Source organism: Notothenia rossii (assembly GCF_949606895.1).
Source record: "Notothenia rossii genome assembly, chromosome: 7".
Classification (NCBI taxonomy): domain Eukaryota; kingdom Metazoa; phylum Chordata; class Actinopteri; order Perciformes; family Nototheniidae; genus Notothenia; species Notothenia rossii.
In genome coordinates, this window is record NC_136905.1 from 50018027 (window position 1) to 50044635 (window position 26609).

The following is a 26609-nucleotide window of genomic DNA, read 5'->3' on the forward strand; positions in this document are numbered from 1 at the left end:
GATGCATCGCGAGTTCAACCCGGTTCAACCCAAACTGTAGCCGATGTGCACTCTTTCAACCGGTGCACTCGCATCTTGAATGTTTATGCCGGTGCACCGATGCGAATCGGTGAATCTTAACATCTCTAGTGTGTACATACTGTAGGCCCTGTACGACATGCAGAGAACAGATAAAATCCCCTGACAGAATCACACACTTTGGTGATGTCCTCATCTGATAATGTTTCATTTTTTTAGCAGCAAACTAACATTACTCAAAGTATATGTCGGACCCAACTCATTTACAGTATGTTTTGCATCTCCTCAATAATGGTCTCTATAGTTGAGTAGAACAAAAACTGTCCCTACAATTTCAGGTAGATTAACACACGTTTGTAAGAAAAGTTTACAATGAAGCACAAAACCCCTCTAAACCTAAGCGAGCTGCCACATAAAGTGCAGCTTAACATGCTAACCTTTGGTGAGCTAAAGCTAACTGCATGCTCAACACAAAACCTTTAACTTGCGTTACATTGACGATTTTAAACAAAACTTAACTCTCTCTACTTGTAAGATAACGTTTAGTTAACTTACCCTTAAATAACTACATCACGTTTTTCAGTGGAAACACAAACTGCAGAAAACGTTAGCTGCTAACTGTTGTTAGCTAAGACAGCTAGTGCTTAAGGGAAGTAACATAGCCTCATGGCAAACGTAAGGTTAAGTTAACGTAACGTTGTAAGAAAGCAAAACGAACCTTCGAGAAAGCTTTTACTCTCTCTCCTTAGCGGACATTGTTGATTGTTCGAAAAACTATCTCTCGATGTGCTGCCCACACATCGTCGGTTTCATCGACCCCGGGTTACCTGGTCTAGCAAAAGTCCGCCTCATACGACGCACTTGTTTTGTCCATATACGCAACATTTGATCATTTTTTGGCCACAAAAACATCCAATAACCAGCTGTTGAGACGGCCCCACATCCCCATACAACATTGCTTGCCAATTATTCTTGGTGTCTTATTGCTGTGCATCCTTTGTCATAATATTTGGCCCTTCAATGCATTCAAACGGGACTGAGCTCAGCTGTGTTCTACTCATGACGTCACCGCCGGAAATGGCCGAAGTTGATGTTTCCGGCGCAACGAACGATTGTTACTAACTGACAACTTTTGTATGCTGTTATAATCGTGATTTATTAAAAATAGATCGATAATAAAAAAATCATATGGCACATTTCACAATACAAATGCAACCTCTATCATATACTAAGCCCACTAAGAGGTGCTAAAAGCATTTCGTAAGCTCTTTAACTTTCACGTAAACGAACGAAACTCGCTACGCATATCTAGGGTGCGGAGACTCAATGGAAAATGGTCCAAGCGGCACCAGAATTCAGATGATGGCTACTGGTCTGGCCCTCAATAGCTCTATGTCAATTATGGGGTGTCATCATTTGCCGTTTCCATGGCAACGCATCCCCGCCATAAAACACGATGTTGTCGTAACTCAATGGAAAATCGTCCAAACGGCACCAGACTTCAGATGATGGCTAATGGTCCATGTCTCAACAACTCTACGTGAAATCTGAGATGTCACCATATGCCGTTTCCATGGAAACGCATCCCTCGCCAAAAAACACGATGTTGTCGTAACTCAATGGAAAATCGTCCAAATAGCAACAGACTTCAGATGATGGTTAATAAAGTGGCAACATGTCTATGTGCTACTTGTGAGTTTTCCTCAAAAGCTGTTGCTATGGCAACGCATCCCTCGCTGTTAAGCACGATATTGCTATAACTCCTGTGTAAATGGTCAAAAAGTGTTCACACTTCACATGTGTGCTAATGGTCGAGCCCTAAATACATATATGTGTCAGTTTTTCAGATTTCGTGAAATGCCGTTGCCATGGTAACACAATGGTCGCCATGAAACACGGTTTTCATTTAAAATAGGCATTTTTTTAGCCCTACCTCAAAGCAGCATGAGCAAAGGTTGCAATGTTGTCCCAAAGTTTAATAAACAGTACAACTTTGCAAAATGTCAGATAAATAAATAAAGCAAACGGCAGCTACACGTCAGGGTAGCATTTTATAAATCCCACCGTACTGTACGCTATACAGGTCTAAATGTTTTCACTTTGGTCTATTTATGTAATACAAAGTTTAATTTATCTATAACAGAGCCAAGATCTCTGTATGACTTTAGTAAACTTCCGAATTGAATTAAGAATAAGTGTGAACCAACAGTGCAGTACGTCCAGCTAGCTAGTTAGCGTCACTAACGTCACGTATTTATCCATATTATTTAACGAAAATGTATGTTTTAATGCCCCTTGGGTTTGACGTGTGTGAAATTAGTTAATTTAAAGTAGGTTAAAACCCAATACTCAAATTTATTAGTGATTCCTCCGCTTGCTGCTGCTTTTAAATCCACTCTGCTGGGGAGACCAGGGTTGCGGTCGGATAATCCAAAAATCAGCTCCCAACGTCTAACCCTATCGTCTATTCCTTAACCTCTGAGTGAAACGTCACGGGGTTAAGGGATAGTGGATAGGAGAATTCAAAAGGACTTAGGAGAAGAGACTGCAGTACTTTAGAGAATCCGACTGCACTTTCACTATCCGATGTGTTTATGATGCGCCAGCGGACGTCATGAATGTGCGTCTGCTGCTGTGGGGAAACTATGGAAACTACAGTTTTCTATACAGCGGACTACAACATGGATGTTGTTGGAGCAAACACAGTGATGGTGGCTTAAAGCCCACCTCCGCTCCGCGCCGTCCGTTAGATGAGCCTGGTCACATTAATAAGAGAAGGAGTTCAAAACACCGGCATAAAGGTTATAACAATAATCTGATTTTAATGTTAAAAAACTCCAATACAAGTTACAGAGTACTCTGTAACTGCCGTGCGATACAGATATCGGGACCAGCCAGTCAGAAAATGGGGGGCATCGTGCATGAATAAACATCAGTATTCATAGACATATTTGGGGGCAGAGCTGTGTCGGCTGCTCCCCCCCCCCCCAAATCTCTAATTGGTCGATTTCACTCCTAAGCGAATCAGAGAGTCCGTGGGGAGGGTGTTCTTACTGGTTGGATTCACTTCTGGTCGGGTCCAATACAGCGAATCAGAGTTCTGGGAAAAAGTATTTTACTTCTGAACAGAGCATGAGAGCTTCGGAACTAAACAAGGACAGAGTCAATCTTTTATCTTGCACCTGGATTCACTCCTTTACTTATCCAAGGAATATTTCACACAAACTATTCTTTCCTAAACAATCAAACATTGTACACAGATATATTGGTACTTGAGATTATATTGGCCCCAGAAAGAACCTTGAAAAGAATATGTGTGTGTGCTGGTATTGAAGCATTATTTGACGTATTAAAGTAACGTGTTATTGCAGAAAGTTCAATAAGGCGTATTTCTGGTATATTCATTTTAATAATGTCCCATTTAGTATAGCCTGTGACTTCTGCCTTGCAGTTCCCAGACATCTGGAGAGGCCCATCAGTCTCTGGGTTAATCATCAATGGTTTTTGCAATTAACAGGGGAACTCCAAGGGAGATTTTCCCCAGATATAATGCAGTTAAATTCTTGTTAGTTAATGATGCATATCCTGCAGACCCATAAAGAGGCCTTGAGAATTGGGTCACACAGTAAACGAGACAATAGTCCTTTTGATCTTATTAATAAATGTATTCATTCCAAGTAAACTGACTTCGGAGGTGAAAGGAAGTTCAGAGATGGCTTTAAGCTACAAGAACAATTAACTTTTGTTAGTTGACTGATTCTGTGGCCGTCATGGGACGATGACGTTTGAATCTATAATAAGTATAACTTTCATAGGGAAGATGTGTGTGCGTTAAAGATGTGTAAAGGGGAATGGGTGTGCGTTCTGTGAAAGAGTCCTCTGGCATGACTCCAAATCATTGATTGGGGGACTGCCTGAGGGCAGAGGGACAAACACACACACACACGCACACGCACACGCACACGCACACGCACACGCGCACACACACACACACGCACAGAAGATGAAGCAACAGATGGAATCCACACCTGCTGACTCATTGCCTGGGGTCCCGCCCAGAAGTGAAACCGGCCAATGGAGAACTGCCAACTCACTGGCTAGCTCGTCCAGAAGTGAATTCGCCAATAACAAATAGCTAGGGAGGAGCAAATCGATAAAACTCCTCCCCACCTGTGTATAAATCTTGTGATAATTTTGATGCTCTGCGCTCTTGTTCTGACTGGCCGTTCCTGAGAAGTGTCTCACACGGTGGTAGAACCTGAGCCCGGAGTACTCTTTATTTTGAAGCTGCTGTTGCAGAGTGCTTCGTGATTAGGTGTTGTTATTTTTTACCATTAAAACAGATTATTGTTTAACCCTTATCCTGGTGCTTTGAGTTCCTTCTTTTGTGTGCCAGCTCATCAGTCATAAAGGGACGGCGCGGAGCAGAGGTGAACCTTCCACCACCACTCAATTGGGTGGTGCTCCAACAGTATCTGGGTCAGTGAGTGTAAGTGAGAAGGTTATATATATATATATATATATATATATATATAGGATTACTTGAAAACAGTCCCCAATAATACATGTTCACTTCAATACAGTTTAAAATGATACATGTTTACTTTAATACAGTTTAGAACAATATCTGTTAACTTTAATCTTTAATCCCTCTTTTGATCTCACCTCAAGAGATCAATTTATACACATAATTTGAAACATAACCTCTGTCATTCTTTTCTACTGTGTCTGTCCCCCAACATTTATATAAATCCATCAGAAGCTGGGATTTAGAGCACTTTAAACCTTTAGGAACAGTCCACCATAACAACTTCTTATGACAGTGGAGGGAGACCAAAATATGTCCAAAAGAAATCATCCTTGTCGGCTGAATCATCGTGCTCTTCCCCTCCGACGCGCAAGCCAACAAGGGCATTTGGTACGAAGGGGAAGGGGCAGCTTTTCCCTCAATGGTGGAACTGATGAGTTTAACACACAATGAGCGGATACAAGGCACACAACAACGACCACATGTCACTAAAATGGCAATAAAAGTAGCCACAGAAATTAGAAGAGACATTATTAAACCTTTCCATTTACCAAACATGTTTGTCATCCATTCCTCCATAGGATTGTTGATCCCTGATTGTTCATGCATGGTGTTAGATAGGTTGTGTAGACCCTCTGAGGCTTTTGTCACAGAACCGTCAGGCGCCGTGTTGTTGGGAATAAACGTGCAGCACATATCACCGAACATTGCGCAAACACCCCCTTTCTCCGCCAGAAGCATATCCTACGCCATTCTATTTTGTACATCCATAAGGGAGGTAGGCCCTAACTGTTCAGCTAGGCCTTCTACTGCGTCCCTAGTGAGGTTTGCTAAACGGAGGACATTGTAATGTACAAAGTTAATCCTGTCTACATTTTTGTTAGGGGTAATGGGAAGAATAGCTGAAATGATAAGAAGATTTTCGAACCTAGGGACCTTCGTACTCATTAGGGACCCCCAGAGGGACTCCTATGGAGTCAATGTAAGTAGGGGAGTTACTGGAAAGGTCAAAGTTGACCTCTGCGTCTCTTTTGTTTAAGACGTGTCTTCGCCGTCGGTTAGTTAACTGACCGTTCGAGACGTGTTTCGCATCGAGGGGAATTAACCCTAGTAATGTAATCACCTAGTAATGTCAAAGGGGGCATGCAGGCGGGTCATTGCACAAAGTCCTATTGATGCTTCCGGAATTCTGGTATACAACCGTCGGCCGCCACAATAATAGTAAAGCCCACCCCTGGCCCACTGACCGACCATATTACCTGCTAGAGTGCTGTTGCACCAGTCAGAGGAAACATTACCCAGATTCAATTTAGGGGAGGCGCTGGTTAATTTGAAACAAGTGTATCCCCCTCTGCTTTTTCTTGGAGTAAAGGGTCCTGTTTTCGTGCCATTGTCAATTGGTGGGAAAAGGCTGGCTAAGGTTGTACAGTTTGATGGGGTAGCCATTTGGGTAAGTTTTAACATACAGTTGTAACCCCAGGTATCTGAAGGGAAGCAAGGAGCTAGGTCAGTTATCAAGTGGGGACGAGCGGTCGCGCAAGCTAAACAATCACCTACCATTTGTTCGTGAGCAGTCCCAGCAACCCATTTTAACCATAGGTTATCATCAGTAAAAACCCGTGGCCATTTGATTTATGTCTAGTGGTTCAAGTTCGCCAACTTCGTTAGTACATTGATCTCCGCAGAGGATTTTAGATATGTAGTGTACCTCGGTGGTAGTTGGGCGAGTTACTGCTGGTTTCGGAGTGACAACTATCTTAAACAGACTTTGGGGTAGACCTGCATCGCCGATATGAACCCTTCTTAGGATAATTAAGACGGGGTTGCATCTTCCTGTAGAACAGGGAGAGGTAGGGTTCTTTCTAATGACTTTCATTCTACGTTTTAGTGACGCAACAATCCTTGCTGATTTGAATTTAGGCGTATATCCCGAGTCTGTCGGACCAGAGTTAACTAGTACATAAGACCAGGATTCACATTTACATCCTCGGGTGTGAGTAATAGATACCTTATCTTCCCTGTTAAAGGGAGAAACAGAGGCATAACTTGCACCTGCGGACCTTCGGTCGGTGAATGTATTGCATACTGTTGGGGTGAGGCAGACATATTTAGCGAGACTTGAGTATGATTTGTGAGAGTTGGAACATGGGGCGATCGCGCACAGATCTATGTCCACTATTCCGTCGCTACCTTCTTGGAGAGTGAAGGTTCTTTTTGGGGACACAAGGCTCGCTACTCTAGTACCTCTTTTGGTCCTTACTATCGCTTCCTCAGGGGCGGGGGATGGAGAAAGACCATCATTAGTTTCACAGACAATGAAAACTATCGTTACCATAATGGTAAGTAGGAGGCCCAGGCCTGCTACCATTCTCCAGTGCACGTACATAATTATGCTGTTAGCTCCAATTCTTCTGGTATCTTTAAACCGTATATTACCAATGGTCAATGCGATTGTACCTTGGTTCCCCAGAATACAAAACGTGCCCCCTGAGGGACACTGAGACCCAGATATGCCAAAACCCTCTTGAGTATGAGGAGTAATTAAATAGACATCTACCCTCGTCCAGATGTTGAGTAATGATAAAAGGGCCTATTTGGAAAGTAAAACAGGAGTTACTCCAAACTTAGTTAGTGATTGATTTTAAGCTATAGGTTTTTAATGGTAAATGTGGGTCCCCCCACATATATCAGTAGTCTTCCACCCACTGATCCAAGTTAGCAGGGGTGAGGGAGCTACCCGGGTTTTATTACCTATCTCACGGAGGTCTTCTAAGTGCCTCTGAAAGGTACTCGTGTTGCTTGGAGTCTGAAGAGAGATTACTGTGTTTGCCCTAAAAAAAACCTTCAACATTTCCTGGCACCTTTAACACATAGTTCTATAGAATAAAAATAGGCAAATCCCTTAAACAATGGGCTAAAAATATACAAATCCCTTAAATTATGGGATAAATCAAGTCCCCAAAATAATGGGCAAAACTGTACCGATCCCTTCAATTATGGGATAAATCAAGTCCCTCAAATAATGGGTTGATAAACAAAGTCCCTCAAATAATGGGATATCAAAACAAAGTCCCTCAAATAATGGGTTATGAAACAAAGTCCCTCAAAAAATGGGTTATTAAACAAATTCCCTAAAAAAATGGGTTATTAAAGCGAAGTTCCTCAAAAAATGGACTATTAAAGCAAAGTTCCTCAAAAAATTGATTATTAAAACAAAGTTCCTCAAAAATGGATTATTAAAACAAAGTTCCTCAAAAAATGGATTATTAAAACAAAGTTCCACACCGGCTATATCAACCTGTTTAAGCGGAAAGTGGAGTCCCCTGTGCCGTCTTGGCTTGCCGTGTCTTTGTCCCCCCCCCCCAGCCCGCTGACAGCAGCTTCTGGGCTGCCTGTTAGAGAGATGTCTTCTGGATCCTCCTCCTCCGACCCGCTGATGGCGGCTTCCGGGTCGATGCTGGAGAGATGTCCTCCCGATCCTCCTCCTCCGGTCTGCTGATGGCGCCTCCCGGGTCGACTGCTGGAGAGATGTCCTCCCGATCCTCCTCCTCCGGTCCACATTAATACAAATGATCCCAATACATGATTGTATTTACTATGAAAATATCTTAAAATCAATACAGATGTATTTATTATAAACGTTAGTCCTTAAATCTATCACCATTCAAACATATTTTAAAAGTTGAACAAACCCCACACAGCTCAGTAAAGACTGAAATGTTGACTTCATTTGATCATTTCAGTAAAAACTAAGGTTCATATTTCTCTTTTTGATTATAATACTGATAAACGTTCAAAACAAAGCACTTTGGCATCCTTACCACATACGTTTTAAAATGCTTAATAAGCACCGTAACTTTCATGATATCATTTATCGGTCATAATCGGTTGTTTCCGTGAACGGCCGACTGTTGTGTGACGGCAAATGCTGTGGCTGCAAGGCATTGTGGTGCAGCATTTTCTCCTCTCCTTTCGTCAAGGGAGGTCCAGTCGTTCCTAAGCTAAAGGAGGTTATAAAGGAAGTTTGAAACCTCCTTTCCTATCATCTAGAGAATTCGATCGGCACTTATCATGGCTGCCACTGAGGGACTTCCGGGTCATTTCACTCCGTTAGGAAGGTTCCTAAGCTAAATGGACTTTTCGACTTCAGCCCAAACAACCATTTTATTTGAAAAAAACTCACTCTTCCCTGCGCGCATTGCACCCTGGGATATGGTAGACCGCGGAGGATACATCAGATGTTAATCCACCAAGAAGAAGTCTGCTGAAGAGTGAATAGCATTTTTATTAAAACATTGACAAATTATCACATATACTGTAGAGCAGTACGTCCGTTCGCCAGCGAACCGAGCCGGTCGCCAGCGGGCCGTTGACGACCGGGCTCGGTTCGCTGATGATGCACCGCCGTTTATTTATTTAAATGTATTTAAACGGCACCATGTAAGTTGCGCCGACAGCGAGGCTCCCCCGCCCTCCAGTTGACAGTTCACGAGCCCCCCCCCGTTGACAGGTAACGATCGTCGAGCTCTCCCCCCCCTTTACAGTTCATGACCGTCGGCACATTAATCAGATTTCATTTTTTAAATGGCACTTCATATCAAAAAGGTTGCCGACCCCAGAGTAAAATACAATACAACAATTCTCTTTTTGAAAACTATATTTTTAAAAATACCCCTGATTTATAAGCATTAAGGGATTACCATTAGTCAAATAGAATAATTCTATGTTATTATTTCATTAAATCAAAAATAAAATCAGTCCAATATAGAAAGCAGAATACTAGATTTCTTTAAAATATTTTCTTTAAATTAATGAAATCACAATAGAAATCACACTTAATCTGTCGAATAGTAGTGTCTTCCCCTACAAAAATGTATCGAAATGAATTGTTTTCTCAGAATTTATATAACATCAGTTAGTGTAAAGAGTAAAGTGAGCTTCTTCTCACATGTGCAGGGTGATTTATTGATTTATTTGAGTTTACAGTTTAATGTGAAGTCTTTTTAACATTCAAACACAAAAGGATTGTAAATCTGCTCTGACTCTGAGTTTGTATTCTTCCCGTGTTGTTTGGAGAGTAAGCTAAGAATGAGTTGCATGTTGGCAAATGTTCTAATGAACAGCTTAGTGGATGTATCCCTGGCAGATTACTCAGTTGAGTGGACTGAAGAGAAATCAATTACCACAACTTAGATTCCATTATTTATCCCACAGCTAAAAAACGGCCTTACATGACAACGTGCCTATTAAATTCCCGGGGTCAGATTCAATTCCAAGAAATGTTATTTCCGGGATAAATCCACCGCTGCTTCCTCAGCTCTTTTGATTAGCATTCATGTTGCACAGCGGAAGTCTGCTGGTACAACTGTTATGGTTCACACGCACGCACGCACACACACACACACACACACACACACACACACACACACAGAAAGCTATATCTCTGCCTGTGTTATTCAAAAGGGCAAAAAAAAATGCATGCTGATTGTTTTTGCCCCCCCCCCCCCCCCCTCCTCCCCGTGTGCACTAGTCGGCGAGGTGAATGTCACGAAGTAAGTGCCACACTTTTTCTTGCGTGGTTGTTAGCAGCTTACGCATGCATAATAAAAGCACGGGGGGGAGCGCTTATCAGGCCGCAGTGGGGGGGCCGGACATGTGTCCCCCTCCCCCCCCCCCCCCCCATTACAGGCTGAGGGGCGATAACAGCCCTGAGTGGAGCAGGGGAACGAGTACAGCGGAGCCATGGCCATCACACAGGAAAGAGAGAAGAGTTTGGGTCGGGAGGAGGAGCACCACGGGACAGCGCTAACACACAAACACACACACACACACACACACACACACACACACACACACACACACACACACACACACACACACACACACACACACACACACACACACACACACACACACACACACACACACACACACACACACACACACACACACACGAGTAGCCCCAACATGCTTTATTTAAAACACAATGCCACCGCAGCCTTTCCATTGTGGTTTTACACATTCTGCTTTAATGCCGTTTGGGAAACAGCATGCAGAACTGAGAGAGGATAAAACCTTGTCTACGTTTAAAAGAGTCCATTTTACATTCCCTGCCTCTAATTGAATTCGGAGCGGTTGCAGTTAAACTGAATGGCACGTGTGATGCACTATTGGTGGTGCACTATTAGGCTGAATTGAATTTGCATGGTTGGGTGGTCGCACAAGTAATATGAGTGCTTTTGTAAGTAGGGTAATATTACAGGACTCACTGAGGGTTCACACAGGGGAGACGCTCTGTCAGCGGAATGACCAAACACACAGTCTAACAGTCCGTAATACACTCATATGTTTCTTATTCTCTTACTTTAACCATAAGACACACAAGAGGAAGTTCCTCTAGACTTCAGAGCAGAGTGTTGGACCACAGCCGGACCAGATGCATCTCACTCGCTCTATTTTCTACGCTGAACAAACTGAAACGTTATATTTAATTAAATGTATGATGTCAACAGATTTCAAAAAACTTTTGGGTTATTTGAAAGCAATAATATTAAGTTTAAATAACAAATATTGTGTTCGACTTTAGGGACTTTTGTTGACATTATACATTTATTGACGTCAACGTTTCATTTTTTGTATTAGGACAAGTTGTGAACCTGGTTCAGGTCTAAAGCGGATCATATAATTGTCATCAGAATTGCACTTATTGCAACATGATGTCATCGGTCCTGCACAAACCCATTCCTACAAAGTGCAGTCGGTTGGAGTAAAGCTGAGCTATAGCATTCAGCGGAAACAAGGCATTAGAAATAATACAAATGTAGAATATCATAGACTTGTCCTTTAAATGCCGGGAGATCATTACATCTCTAAGAGGATGCCTCTTAAAATGTAGATCTAACATTTCAGAATCAAAATATTGAATATCCTTCTGTTGTGGAAAAAAGTTGATAAAAAGCTGTCAGAGAAGAAAAGGCTATCTGCTAGGTGGGCTGACCCCTCCTCTGGTGTCCTGAACAGAGCGTTCCACTGGAGCTACCCCTACTCCAACATTATTCTTCCTTCCTTGGAACAGTGGGGCTTCAAAAAGGCAGTTCACAACATGTCCCGTTTAATCCCAAATCATCAGATGTTTTGACTTACCTCTATAAAGGTCTGTTCATTTGTAGGCAATGTTTTTTCTGTCTTTTTTTTGTAATTTATTAAATCTTTAAGACAAATATAGAGATTATTCACATCAGATCCAGCGTCTGTGCCATGAATCTGAACCTGGTGAAGAAGGGTCCCTGAACACATCACACTCTTTCTGTGCAGTTACATTCAGATTTCCATCATTCTTCTCCGACGACTCCCCTTTTATCATATTGATTCCTTCTTTTGAATTATCATTTTTTTTTAATATATTATCCTAAATAATTTTGATAAGCAATCTTTTGCTAATTAAAAATTGTTATGTGTCTCTCTCCTCTTTGCTCCAATATTACCCAGATAGAATCACAAACAGATTTCAAACTGTACTTCAGCAGAGTCAAGAAGAACACACACACACACACACACATACCACACACACTCACACAGATACTTCCAACCATCACTGCCGCTCATCGTGCACTGCGTACATTATTTTTGACATCTACCATTTAAAGGCACGGTGTATTTGACACAAAGTGGTATTAATTAAGCCGATGAAGGCACGCCATCATATATTTCAGAAGCACAGGGCGAACAAAGACAGTGACAGTGGGAATCCTGGAAGTCAATTAGAATTTTATGTACGTTTTTAGATCTCTTTTTTTAAATGATAAATGAAGTTACTAATTCTGTCTGTGCTCCTTCTAGACACTGCAGCTTTAATTGCTAATTGTTAACAGCGAACGAATACATTTGCATATTAATTAGCTCCCAATTTACATTTTTAATTTTCTGCCTTCAAAGGGTGTGAGATAAAAGGTTGTGTTATTTTAAATAATTTATCCTTTATTGCAAAAAGATGCTGAAAGGAAAATGTGGGGGTGATTTTTAACCCTTAAGAGCTCTGGAAATGCACGTTAAAAATACATGCAATATATATATTTATTTAGATTTTCTTCAGTTAATGAAATGGGCTAAGGAGAAAAATGGAGCAGTCACACAGATTGGAATACAAAGCCACCTGACTGAAGAGCACAGTGAATTCAGCGGAGATGGCTTAGAGTTTGGAAAGCAGATCCTCTCTCCGCCTGTGTGAGGGAGCAGCGATTTTCTTTGTATCACTCCATTTTGTCCTCTCTCCCCCCTGACACATCAATATATTTGGCAGCCGGCGCCTTCGGTTTCCGTCTTTCACCACGAGGCAGCGGCGAGCGGAGAAGGAACGCACAAGTTCAGAAATTCATTAAGATGAAAAACAGCCGCACTGTGCTTCTTGTGAGGAGGAGGAAGTGCTGTGTTTCCTGCACATTCTTGCCGAGCGTGGTGCTTTGGTTCGGTGCCACAAACAAAGCGGTTTCAGTCACTGCCCGGACGCCAGCAATCACTGACACTTTATTTTCCTTTTCTGCTGTTATGACAGACCAAACTAAAGTCAGAGAGAGATGAATGGAGGAATCTTGACTTAAACGTTCCTCGGCCTGGTGCTGAAAGGCCAGCAGTTGAGAGCCCGGCCTGTTCTGCTGTGCTGCACAGTAGACAGAGTCTGACACCAGTCCTGCTGAAACTGCTAAAGCGTTACAATAAGCACAAATACAAATATCCCTCTGATTCATATTGTTTTCCTGAGAATCCCAGTTTTGTAGGCGTGAAAGGTGTTTTATTATTTGGTTGTATTAATGGATTTACACTGTAAATCAGGGGTGGGGAACCTTTTTCCTCTCAAGGGACATTTCAATTTTTACAACATCCTCCGAGGGCCGTACAAATTATTGACCTCTGCTTAAAAAACTAAAATCACAGCCCATTCATTTGGCCTTTCTTTGCTGCTGTGCAAAGAAAAAGCAACCTCTTCATCCAGATATCTTTCTGTTTTATTTTCAAAGTTTTTATGTTATGCTTTGGAGAGTGTGTAAAAGGCATAAGGACCAAAATGCAGACACTCCTTATGACTCGTTTATGCATGCAGATCTTTTTTAATATTGAAGTTAAAAGTTAAAAGCATCAATCTGGTGCACTTTGAGAGCAAAATTTAGGAGAATTATGGATACATCTTTCAACACCCATATGGAACACAACTGTAAACACTTTTCCTTTATATTTTACAAATCACTCCCCTTTTACGCAGCGTCCACACGGCAGCGTGCGTTGAAGCTTGCCGGTGAGCTTGTCTGAAACTCGACCATAACCAATCACATGAATCTCCGCCCCCCCGGACACACAAGCAGCGGCTTGATTGGCTAGAGCTTGTACTGGCATATGATTTGATTGGCTGACGCTTCTGTCAAAGCTTCAAAAGTTGAACTTTTCTCAACTTTTGAAGCGAGCAAAGCAAAGCGACGTTACCACAATGCAGTTCGGCAAAGCGTGACATCACCCCATTCAAAGTGAATGGGAAGAAGCGATGAAGCTTCAACGCAAGCTGCCGTGTGGACGGGCCGTTAAACCTTATTCTTGTTTATTAATACACTTTTTTTTACTGTCATATAGTATTTTATACCTCTTTTTCATCTATTCTCTTATGTTTTTATAACTATAATGATCATAAAGGTGTGCCTCTACCCAGGGCTGCCCCTGGCCAACTTGGGGCCCCAAGCGACAATGTGGGATGAGGCCCCCCCCCCCCAACCGACAAGAGTGAAAACAAATGTTTTGGAAACAAAGTAGGCAACTTTGCAAATATAATTCCTGTTCATTATTATTATCAACAGTTACTTTTTTATACAGTGAGGTAAATGGTAAATGTGCATGTATGTCGTTCAGTATACGTTTACAGGTGAATACGTCTGAATTTCCTGCCAAATATACTAGCCTCAAAAAGATTAAAATATAATGAATGCAAATAAACTACTTCTACTACTACTAATATTAATAATCATAATCAATTCAATAATATAAATACTATATTATTTTATTATAATATCGGTGTAATATAGTCAAGACAAAACATGCTTATGGCATGCTCAAAAACTGATACTTCTTAAATCTGTATTCAAATGTAGTTCCCTCTGTCAGCAATGTATCAACAACTACACACACATTTCTATCAGTATTTCTCTGTGTTGTGGTTGACATGATGATGACTGTTAGGAGTTAAGGGGAGAGGCTGAGCATCACCATGAAATGTGCAAATTCACATACAAATTAATAAAAGGGGAAAAAATGCTCCATGTTTTTAGGCTGTAAACTTTAACTGTTATGTAAGCCAACTAGACAGACAGTTTATCACTCTTCCTCCTGTACATTAGCAGATAAAAGGCATACAATACTTGAATGAATGGTAAATAAAGATTGCTGGAAATAACTGCATCTTCATTAGCCTATGCTAAGCAGAGACTACCTTCCTCATGTTGTGAATTGCAGCTGATGTTTTAATATGGCAATTGGCAATTTGACTTATACAACATTCGCAAGTTGTACATTTGACTCATACAATAACCCACCTTCGAGTGATGCTCTAGTTTCTTCATGTTTTTTTTTTTTCCCCTCTTGCTTGCGCCGGACTGAAACTATCTTTTCACCGACATCTCTTCACCTGCACTAGTGGCCGTATCAAAGCTGTGATTGGTCAGATGTCTATTAATTGCAACGGTGTTGGGTTACAGACGTGCTCCCTCTGTCACCTCTGCGCGGAGAACTGCGATAGCAGCTGAGGCCCTCTGGGCAGCCTGCGTGATTGGCCTGTAGGGAGGGGCGGCCCTGCCTCTACCTCACTGAGCTGAGGTTATCAGAGCCTCTCAGTCTGAAAGGAGAGAGCTCTCTTTATCCGTTAGCATAGCTAGCTAACCAGATGCTAATAACATGTCAGATGAACAGATCGTCACTGGGTTTACAACTAAAGACAAAGCTACGCAAAAACTGCGGCATGTGTACGGCTCCTTGTGCTCCTTATGGGTACTGCAATGTTTGTGCTGGAACGGCGTTCCGGCAGCACTACACCACGTGATGACACGTTATGCTCGTGTTGTGTTCAAGGAACCTTTCCTTGGCCAGGAAAAACAGGCAGTCGCATGTTTAATTCTATGTTCATTGCAATTTCTTGCATATCTCATACATATGTTGATTATATTTTATGCAAAGATTGTTGTAGATTAATTTACTGGTCCTTCTTATATTAGACCTTTTTGCTCCAAGTGAAAGGGCCAGGTGAAAAAGATAACTACAGATTAAAAAATTATATATAATTCATGTCCAAAATCATTTGTCATGTAATTTGTTGTTTTTTTGAAAATCAAAGGAATAAAAAAAACAAAGTGAAATGTAATCTGCGCTCCATTTTAGTTCGAGAGACAAGCCCTGTTCTGTTTAAATAAAAGTGTGTTTGAGTTAAGATGATTACGAGTGGAAATTCAGCCACCTCCAGCAATTACCCAGAGCCTGTTGTATACTGCCTTTTATGTCCCATTGATCCGTATCATTCTTTCAAAAGGAGCACATTATGGCCGCCGTCTCTTTGTCTCATCTCCTCTATCCTCCTCTCCTCTCTCCCTTCTCGTCTCCTCTCTTCTCTACTCTTTCCTTTCCTCTCTCCTCTCTGCATGTCCCTTTTAACAATTAATCATATTTCGCAAGGAGAGAGGAAGCAAGGCAGCTGGCAATAAGAAGGCAGTGACTGAGGAGCCGGCCAGGATCAGTGTAGGGCACACAGAAAGACATGAAGGGGGTGACAGGGCTGGGACTAGAGTTTTGGAGCCCTGGGCACAATTGGCCCCCCAAACCCCGTCAACTTTTATATTATATATGTATTTGTTTCTTTTAGAAAAGTATGTTTTGGGCCACCAGTGCCTCTATTGAAAAGAGAGAGTAGAGGGGGGAGACTGAGGGGATAAGACGTGTAAGTTGTCCAATGGTCCAAGTCAAACCTAGTGGCGCAGTGGCTTAGTGCGTTGGTGTTCGGATCAGTGGGGCACATGTTCAAACCCCACTGCAGTCAGCATGTCGTTGTGTCCCTGACACACTTCACCCCAAATTGCTCCTGTGGGCATCGCCCACAGTACTTAATGTATGTAAATCACTTTGGATAAAAGCGTCTAACAAGTAACATGTAATGTAATGTAATGATTGACAGCAGCAGAGAACTCACAACTGTATGGTTTTTAATTTAAATGTTGCTGGATCCTGATTGGTGCACATTCACATGACTCTCAACAGAACAAACTGAAATCTGTCATACTAATAAAGCAGAACTGTTCCCACTTAGGCAGACTTGTATTATATATATGGTTTTATAACAGATATTTTGTGTTCACATAAAATCCCATCACTCAGAGATTAAGAAATTATGTCTTAACCCTGTAAACAACTGTTTAAAATCATGTAGCAATGTTTTACAATAAGAATATTCAAATAAAATAAATCAACTCAATAAAAGCCTAAATAATATGGTAGTATAATGCTGTGAGAAATATAAAAGTATAGGAAACCACAGACTTCATATCTGTAATCTGCTCACTCCTGGGGCCCCCTGCTGGCTGTGGGTGGCCTTCAATGAATTACTCCACTTAGAGACGTTATCATTTACTTTAAATATCACTTGTTTCACATTTGACAGTTGCCCTGCTAAACATCCTCATATTGCCCAGAACTGTGTCCTTATTGGAAAATCTTTAAAACTAGTGAAATTATTTCTATTGATGTACTGTTATTATTTATAGGCAGTCATGGAGGCTGTGGCGCAGTGGATAGTGCGTAGGTCTTCGGATCAGGGGAGCACAGGTTCAAACCCCACTGCACTCAGCATGTAGTTGTGTCCCTGTGCAAGAAACTTCACCCCAAATTGCTCCTGTGGGGGTTGCCCACAGTATTGAGTGTGTAAGTCGCTTTGGATAAAAGCATCTAACAAGTGTCATGTATCACACATGTACCTCTTCATTGATAACAATTCAGTTTATGGTGGCTTTAAAACAGAAACCAGGTCAGTGGTTGATCAAACCTTTTTTACTTACCCTAATAACACAGAATGTTACCAGCATCAAGAAAGGAGCCATTAAAGAAACCTGCTCCCTCTTCCTGTTTTGCTTTTCAGTTGAGAAAATAAGTGTGTTTTCCACCCTCAGCACAAATGTGCCACCTCCGGTGATTGATGCAGTCAAATTAGATGTATATGGAACACTGGCTCTGGCAAATGAACACATCAACTGATGACCAGCTGTTTCTAATTATTATACACTGGTTAATTAGGACGCCGTGTCACCATCGACGGTGGCGGTAAACTGTGTGAAATTCATAATTCATGCTCTGGCGTCCAATGAGCCTCCTGATCAAACCGCTACGGCAGGGCAGGGAGGAGAGGCCGAGAGGAAAGAGGGGGGCACTGCTGCTGCTGCCAAATATCTGTGTGTGTATGTGTGTGTGTGTGTGTGTGTGTGTGTGTGTGTGTGTGTGTGTGTGTGTGTGTGTGTGTGTGTGTGTGTGTGTGTGTGTTCACGCCTCTCCCTCACACCTCCTGCCTCCCCCCTCTCTTTCTCAGCAGGGTGTGTGTGTAGGTGGCGGTGTGAAATGTCTGGATCTCAAAGGTAAGCTCACTCCGTCATTATTAAATGTGTTTGAGGGCTTTATGGGATGTGCATGATACACTGAATGATTTTGCAATTGTATACATATTCAATCAAAGTGCAATTATAGGATAGGAATATGGGAGACCAGTTCTGAACATGTTTCACCCACACAGACACAATGCTGGGGTTTAGTCAAATGAGTGCATATTGTTTGTTGCAGTTATTTACTCGTGTTTTGATGAGTGTTAAACATAGGAAAATAATAGGCCATAACAACCAAACTGGAATCTGGAAACAATTATTCCCAGTTCTATATTATATATATATATATATATATTTGTGACTATATGATTGCAGATCACTGTTGAGACAATAACACCAACAGCATGTTCTAAACAAAGTGTAAACCTAATTCTTATTCTGTCTTAATCCTATATTAAAATCAACTCCAGCAGTAATTCGACCCCTGAACCTAATCTTGAATTTAATTAACTAAAATATTACATCACATGTCACTGTACAACGACATGCTGACTGCAGTGGGGATTGAACCTGTGACCCCCTGATCTGAACACCAACGCTCAACCGCACCACACGCCTCTCATGAAACAAGATGCCAGTTTTCATACAAACCCTGAACACTAACTGTGGATGAAATCCCAAACCCTTGCCTGCCTTTAGCTCGTGTGTACATTAATCTACACCTAATCTTAGTTCTAGTCTGTCACCTAAACTGAATGTGATCAGTTCTCACATTAAACCAATTCCCAGCTCTTATCCTGAACCCTCAGTGTCTCCTGTACAGCTGACCTCTGACCTCACGATAGAGGTCTCAGAACTCTGCAGTACAGAGTGCAACACATACACACACACACACACACACACACACACACACACACACACACACACACACACACACACACACACACACACACACACACACACACACACACACACACACACACACACACAGCTGCAGTGTGTGTTGTGTGATGCGGTGATGGGTGTCTCTGTCGTCACGCACTGATGACATCTGACTGCGGGTGTCGCTGCGTTATTATCTTCTCGATGCAGGGCGGATTAGAAAAATGGGATTTCAGATGGCTCCCCCCCCCCCGCCCTCTGCCATCGCTCAGCTAAGTGATTATTGTTAAAACACAGGGAAAAAAATCATTTTGGAAATATTTATGATAGTAATTATCGTTTCCCCCTTCATGGCCGGGGAGATAAGAGTGAACCCAGGAGAGGGGGGGGGGGACATGTTTCTGATCAGTGTGACTCCCGATCAAGAGTAATCAGATTACAAAGTGCCGCGTGAGGAGAGAAACTGGTGGTTGAATTACAAACACAAAACATATACAATAACAATGTGTGTTAAATATAAAGAATGTGTGCAGAAATAAGGAAAACTAAATGCTTAGAAGAACAAAAGATAAACATATATTTGCACAGAAGGCAGATGAAAGTGAAATAGTGGAGACAGAGTAAATACTACAGTTCATCCCAATTAAGGGATAGTGTAATCAAATACATCAGGTATCAACACTACATTAACGACACACATTCTAGGCTCTGTCGTGTATCCCAGTTTGGAGTTCAATTCAGGAACTCAGAAAATCACATTTCTGACTTTTATTTTGAAAATGTAAATGATAAATGAGGTATGATATTTGAACCAATTTGGCATGTGGTTATTCTTATGTTTGCTCGTGCAACTACATTACCTATAGTTTCCGGAAATGATCCAGTTAGTGAAAGTATGTTGGGCTGAACTCAAAACTCATGATAACACATTTACGTATCTAGATTTAAATGATAGCATCAGTTATTATTCTGTTTACAGGGCAAACCTGAACTTCCTGTGTAAATTAGGGCTGCTCAATTAATCGTATTTTAATCGCAATTAGGATTTTGCCTTGCAACGACTATGAAAACATAATCGAAATAAAACCATTATTTTTATTTATGTTTTTATATATATATTTTTTTTTATTGGTTTTTCAGTTGAATTATACTTACATGTCAGGGTAATCAACTGTTAAAAACATACTGTAGACATTTTTTTTCAATAAATTGATGTTTTCAAAGTAAATGGATAATCGTTTTTAATAATCGTGATATCAATTATTGACCCAAATAATCGAGATTAAGATTTTTGCCATAATCGAGCAGCCCTAGTATAAAGTATACATGTATACTCAAATAAAAAAATAAAAGGTTTAGGGATAGGTGCAAAGCAATTAATTAATTGTATAATCAGTTCGAACTACCATATGTAGCCTATATGAATCTAAAAAGGACAAGAAAAAAACATTACATTTCATTTAACCCTAACACCCCAATATTCCTGTATTTGATTATTACACATGATACATATGCTGAATGTGGCTATGGAGGAAAAGTAATTTGATTACATTTCGGTGTTTAGAAGTTCCGTTGCCGAATAGCAGAATGTTTATTGATTCCAGTGTTCAGTCAGTAATCATTGGACACATCTTGGAGCTCCAATCATGGAAACTTCTGACTGCAGAGTCATTATTTCTGTTCCTCATCAAGCCTCAAAACTTTATTAAAAGAAAACACAGAAACGCACACGGATAACTTCGCGCATAAAGGAAGTTGTTTTGTTGTGATTTCTGCTGAAACGCTCATTTCAGAAAGAGGATAAAGCGTATTTAGAGCCGTGCAATTTTGCCTGTTAGCAAACAGCCTCCCAATTATCTCCCTTTGATTGCCTGCCTCTATCAAGGTGAGCGATTAGACCAGCGCTCCTGTGAAGCTCTGGAAGCCGTTCTGAAATCGCTGCACTTTGATTTCATCAATCTGCAGGCAGCCCAACTGGAAGAAAATGTGAGTTTTATGAGCAAAACTTATTTTCCTCATCTTCGCTCTTCCAATTCACTTTCATATTCAGGCCTTCTCTGTATCAGATTAGAAGCAATTTCTTTCTTCCAAAAGAACTTCATAACATTCCTGTCAAATTTCTTCATTTTCTCTCCTTCACTTTTCGTTTTCCTTTTTTCCAGGGAGCAGCGTCCTTGCTGGATATGATGTTGTACTATGAATCTACAACCCATCTTGACATTTCTGACAACAGCAGTATGGGAACATTGTGTTGGAGGGCCCTCGCTCATTTGATAAAGCAGGTGGGCTGACGCAGTGGAACTGTAATCTCTTTCTCTGGGGGGGTAATGTACATCCTGGGAGGGAGTTTGTTGCACATTACATGGTTTGAAGATGCAGGGCAGAGCAAACAGGGTGAGAAGTTCTCCCACTGCGAACACTCACATACACACACACACACACACACACACACACACACACACACACACACACACACACACACGCACACGCACACGCACACGCACACACACACACACACACACACACACACACACACCACCGCTGCAGCCTCACAGATAGCATTAGCAGGCATAACTGATTAGCTTGGGGTCCAAATGCTACCTCTGCCAGGTCTGTGTGATCACAGCAAACAATGGAAGGACTCTGAAAATGACTTCCAGTTAGGTTTATTTTTGTTAGAAATGTTGAAATCCTCTTTATGTGTGGTTATAGAGCTCTTGGAATAAACTAACTCTTAAAAAGTTTTCATTTCAATATTTCGCTATCTTTAGTTCATTGGAAACTGACATATGAATACTTTTCCCACAATAGTTCATCAGAACTCAGATATATTTGCGTTCACACCAAAAAGCCCCCTGAACAAAATTAGTTAATCAGAACCACTTTTACCCCCTTTTCCGTCCCTGCTTTTCGTGGGGGAAAAAGGTTCCTATGTCTGATTGGCTGGGCTGATTGCAAACCACGACCCGTAAAACTCTCAAAAAGTTTGGTTTAGCCGCCATTTTATTATCCTCGCATTAGCATTATTAGCATTAGCATTCGCCCAGCGCACAAACGCAGAGAGACTAACTTATGGCAACACAAAAGAAAACATGGGAGCGGTGGAGATGAGGAGGTGTCGGCGTTCTGGCGATTTACTCGGAAGGCTTCAGTAGAAGCTGCTAGGAGTCCCAGCAGCTTCTACTGAAGCCAGTCCCCAACTCTGGGGGCTTCCGGCCGGGGACTTCGGGTGGCAATATGCACCGTGAAGTTGCTTGCGGCCTGCCAGTAAACCCAAAGCAGAAGAAGAAGAAGTGGTGTCAGCGGCTTCATTTGCCTAATCCACCCCCAGGAACTCATTGCGGTGTGAACGCGATCTGCTTTAGTTCATCAGAACTAAAAGAGTTCTCATGAACTGAATTTTCATGAACTATTGTGGGAAAAGAACTTGGTGTGAACGCCCCTATTGGCTTTGGCAAATTGGGAAATGTCTTCATGAAAGCAGCTCAAATTGTGCTCTGACTTTGTTTCTCCATAAAACCAAGATAAAATGTATCTATGGAGGCAGCTTGGTCTCATTCCTGGGGCGTTTAATGCCGGCTGTGGCCATGGTCGTTTGATTAGGCGCCTTTTAGTTCTCCACCCTGAAAAGTGGTCCAACTGCACCGCAAATAATCTGTCCGGCTTGAAAAACCGAGGGCCATAAACACAAGAGCCGAGAAGAACAACAGCAGTTCAAGAATCAAAGTTGCATTGATATCCCCCCTAGGAGTTAGAGACCCAAAACAACAAGAGATCAAAGGCAGACTTAATATGTCCTATATAGAGTGGTGCAGTGACGAGTCCTAAAACCCAGAAGTGAATTAGCATTTCATCACTTCCTGTTCCCTTGACTCAGAACCAATGGGATTTCTCCATAGGATTTTGGAAAATAGCTGGAAATAAGGTCTGTGTTTTACACACATTTAAGAGACGGATCACGTTTTGTTCTACGACATTAAATCCATCAGCAGTGACCCCACTGGTCATTGTTGAAGAGTTTACGTCTCTGAAAAACGATGGTTGTTAACAAGTGGCTGAATAGGACTAAAGAAGTTGTCGAGGACGTTGTACGTCATTACGCCGAACACGTAAACACTCCTCTAAGTTTGTTTGCCCTGTTCTGCTTGAAAGCAAGTTCCTGCCTCCTGCAAACTGTTCAAACAAACGCTTCAACTTGTTCCATTTAGAATCTGTATATTTGAATAGAGTGGCGAAGTCACACCCAGCTACTTCCGGTCCATGGGACCTTATTTCGGGAAAATTATGTATTGAAGTCAATGGAGAGAGAAAACCTATCTTTTGATCCCGTTTGAATTGTGCCATGAATTACACATATGATGTTTGTCAATCTTAAAAAATCATTTCCATTTCAAAAAAGTCACAGTTTGTCGTAAAACTGTTGAAATATAAGACTATGAAAAATATGCAACTAAAAAGACTACAAATCCCAGAGTCGCGTAAGTGATGTCACTCATAACTATAGGGATGGGTATCGAGAACCGGTACTAAGTCAATACCGGTACCTGATTGGACGGTATCGGTATACCGTTAAGCCGCTGGACAAAGGGGCCGTTTCTCAATCGTGAGTACACATGCTGCAGAGCAACTATTTCAAGTATACTACGTCATAGAGTGGCGCAGAATGCTGGGCATTTAACATGCATTGAGGCCCAATGGTCCGCTATATTGGAGAACTCTGGCAACCCAAGAAGGACACTTGACACAGTGGCTTTTGGCAAAGCTGAAAAATAAAACGAGAGAGAGATGAGTTATTGTTATTACAACGTGACTTCACTATTATTTAACAACTCTTTTTATTGGGTTCTTTTATTTGGGGTTAAGTACATTGTCAGAATAAGTGAGGAATGGATTTAACTTCTGTTAGACAGCCCACACATTTGCACATTTGCACACATTCACAGTAAATATTTATTCAGTATGATAGCAAATAAATCTCTCTCTCGTTTTATTTTTCAGCTTTGCCAAAAGCCACTGTGTCAACTGTCCTACTTGGGTTGCCGTCCGGAGTTCTCCAATATGGCGGACCATTTCGCACATGCGCACTGCAGATCGGGTAGTGACTGTCACTACCCGATCTGCAGCTCTGCCCGATCTGCAGTGCGCATGTGCGAGATGGTCCGCCATATTGGACAACTCCGGACGGCATCCCAAGTAGGACAACATTGACACAGTGGCTTTTGGCAAAGCTGAAAAGGAAAACTCGAGAGAGATGAGTTATTGTTATTAAAACGTGACTTCACTATTATTTAACAACTCTTTTTATGGGGTTCTTTTATTTGGGGTTAAGTACATTATCAGAATAAGTGAGAAATGTATGTAACTTCTGTTAGACAGCTATATGCCATACATTTTTGCACACATTCACAGTAAATATGTATTCAGTATGATAGCTGTCTAACAGAAGTTAAATCGCGGGGAGATTCCCAGTCGATCGCGAGATGTGTCTAAAAATAGAACAACAATATTCTGTTTTATCGTTAATGTCCTATAACATAATCTTCCTGTGCCAGAATAATGCACTTGAACGCATCAAAGCTTTGTGATTGGCCGGCGTGACCCCATGTGTCGGGGCGTGGATAGTGGGCAGTGGGCAGTAGTTTGCTGAAGTTGTCCGTGTCAACGGGAGTGACAGTAGTGATGGGCATTCCGAATCCCTTCGGGGACACAAATCTTTTGACTCAGTTCACTTTAAAGATTCGTTCACTGATTCATTCACCGGTTTGCGAACGACTTCTGGTGATTTGCACGTTCGCGAACCATTCGTCTTTGTACTTAATTCGTTCAGTGAGTCTTCACTACTGCCGAAGTCCGTACAAGAAGTTTGCTGGCGTAAAATGTATGATATTAAAACACATTTTACACCTCACCTTGTTGCCCCATGAATTATGCTCTGGGAATAGGCTACATATTATTTAAGAAATATAATTGGCCATTGTTAAATCTCATAAATGTGTGCCTGACTATACGATGTATTACAGCAGGCTAGCACATTATACTTTCAAACCCATGCACGTACTATGTGGCCTAACTTAAATCCCAAAGCATTAAACTCCATTTGGCCGAGTTCAAAGTGAATAAAAAAATATATCCTCTACATCGGTGACAATTTATTAATATTCTATGTACCCATCTATGTTTGTTTACCTTTAGCTAGCGGCTAAGCTAGTGGGACGCTACGGAGCCCAGTTATCCGCCCTCTGAAGCTTTTAGGGCCGACAGGGGGAGGAGAATGTCCCGCTAACGCTGTGTGTGTATGTGTTTCACATTAGCGGGACGCTATGGAGCTCAGGTATCCGCCCTCTGAAGCTTTTAGAGCCGACGGGGAGGAGAATACAACGCTGTGTGTATTTATCGCTAAATTAGCTAGCGGCTAAGCTAGCTGGACGCTACGGTTCAGCTATCCGTCCTCTGAGGCATTTATGGCAGACAGGTTGAGGAGGACGTCCTGCTCCTGTGTGTGTGTGTGTGTGTGTGTGTGTGTGTGTGTGTGTGTGTGTGTGTGTGTGTGTGTGTGTGTGTGTGTGTGTGTGTGTGTGTGTGTAACGGAGCTCAGATGAGAGGGCTCTGATTACAGTTTTAATCCTCTGTCAAACTACATGTTTTCTGCCATATTTTATGAGAGATAAAATAATTTTCCGCCACAGGAGTTTGACAGAGAATAAATGAAAAAGTACACAGTAAAATAACTTCATAGTAGCCTACTTGTGGTAGAAGTCCAACTAGTACTGAGTCCAACACTAAAGTACTTCATTGTATTTGTGGTAGTTGTTTAACTGAGTCCAACTCTGTGTAGATGGAACATCCAGTATTTTGGAGGGGCCCTAACGGGACCCTCCTCTTGAAAGAAAGGGATAAGATAAAATAACTGCAGGAAACAGTTCTAAACTGTTTCCGCCAGTTCTTTAAGTTCGTCGCTCGCGAACTGCTTCTCTTTAGCTTTTGGTGGAAGGTGGCGACTCAAACAAACGAATCGTTTTGTGGGAGGAATCAGTTAATCTCGTTCATTTCAAAGATTCGTTCAAAAAGAACGAATCGTTCGCGAACGACCCATCACTAAGTGACAGTCCGCACACAGACCGCAATTATGGCAGGAGCAAAAAAGCCCAAAATATATCATTTTCACTCCGAGTGGGAGGATAGTCAGTGTATGTTTTGGTCATTGGATTTTCTTTTCACAAATGGATGTTCAAAAACAAAAAGCGACTGGATATTTGATTTTCGTTTTCAAATTGAAAAAACAAAATTGAAATACAAGGCGTTTTTCTTTATCATGATCAAAAATGGATTTGTTAAACTTAAAAAATGGGATGATTTTCATTTTCTACTTCTCAAAACAAAAAATAAAATCACTAGAAAAAAGAAACAAAAAAAACCCAGTTTTTTCATATTCTGCTACCGGAAGTTGTCTTTCAAAATAAGAGCGCAGATGAGGACGGTCAATCCCTGTATCTACAGTCCATTTGTTTTCACAACGAAAACAGCCAAGACACATATTGAGCCCAGAAAATGAATGTTATTAAGGGCTGGAAACA

At 41.5% G+C, this 26609-nt stretch overlaps 1 protein-coding gene across 1 annotated transcript in view; it reads left to right on the forward strand.

Annotated features, from left to right (window-relative positions):
* The window catches only part of LOC307013663 (protein phosphatase 1 regulatory subunit 37), a gene marked incomplete at its 5' end in the record, with an annotated part of 119889 nt that overhangs the window by 18476 nt on the left and 74804 nt on the right, over window positions 1-26609 (forward strand). Inside the window, 3 exons of the mRNA XM_079641139.1 lie at window positions 18144-18189; window positions 20921-21021; window positions 21198-21317. Coding sequence (XP_079497265.1) covers window positions 18144-18189; window positions 20921-21021; window positions 21198-21317 — 267 coding nt within the window. The remainder of the gene's footprint in view (window positions 1-18143; window positions 18190-20920; window positions 21022-21197; window positions 21318-26609) is intronic.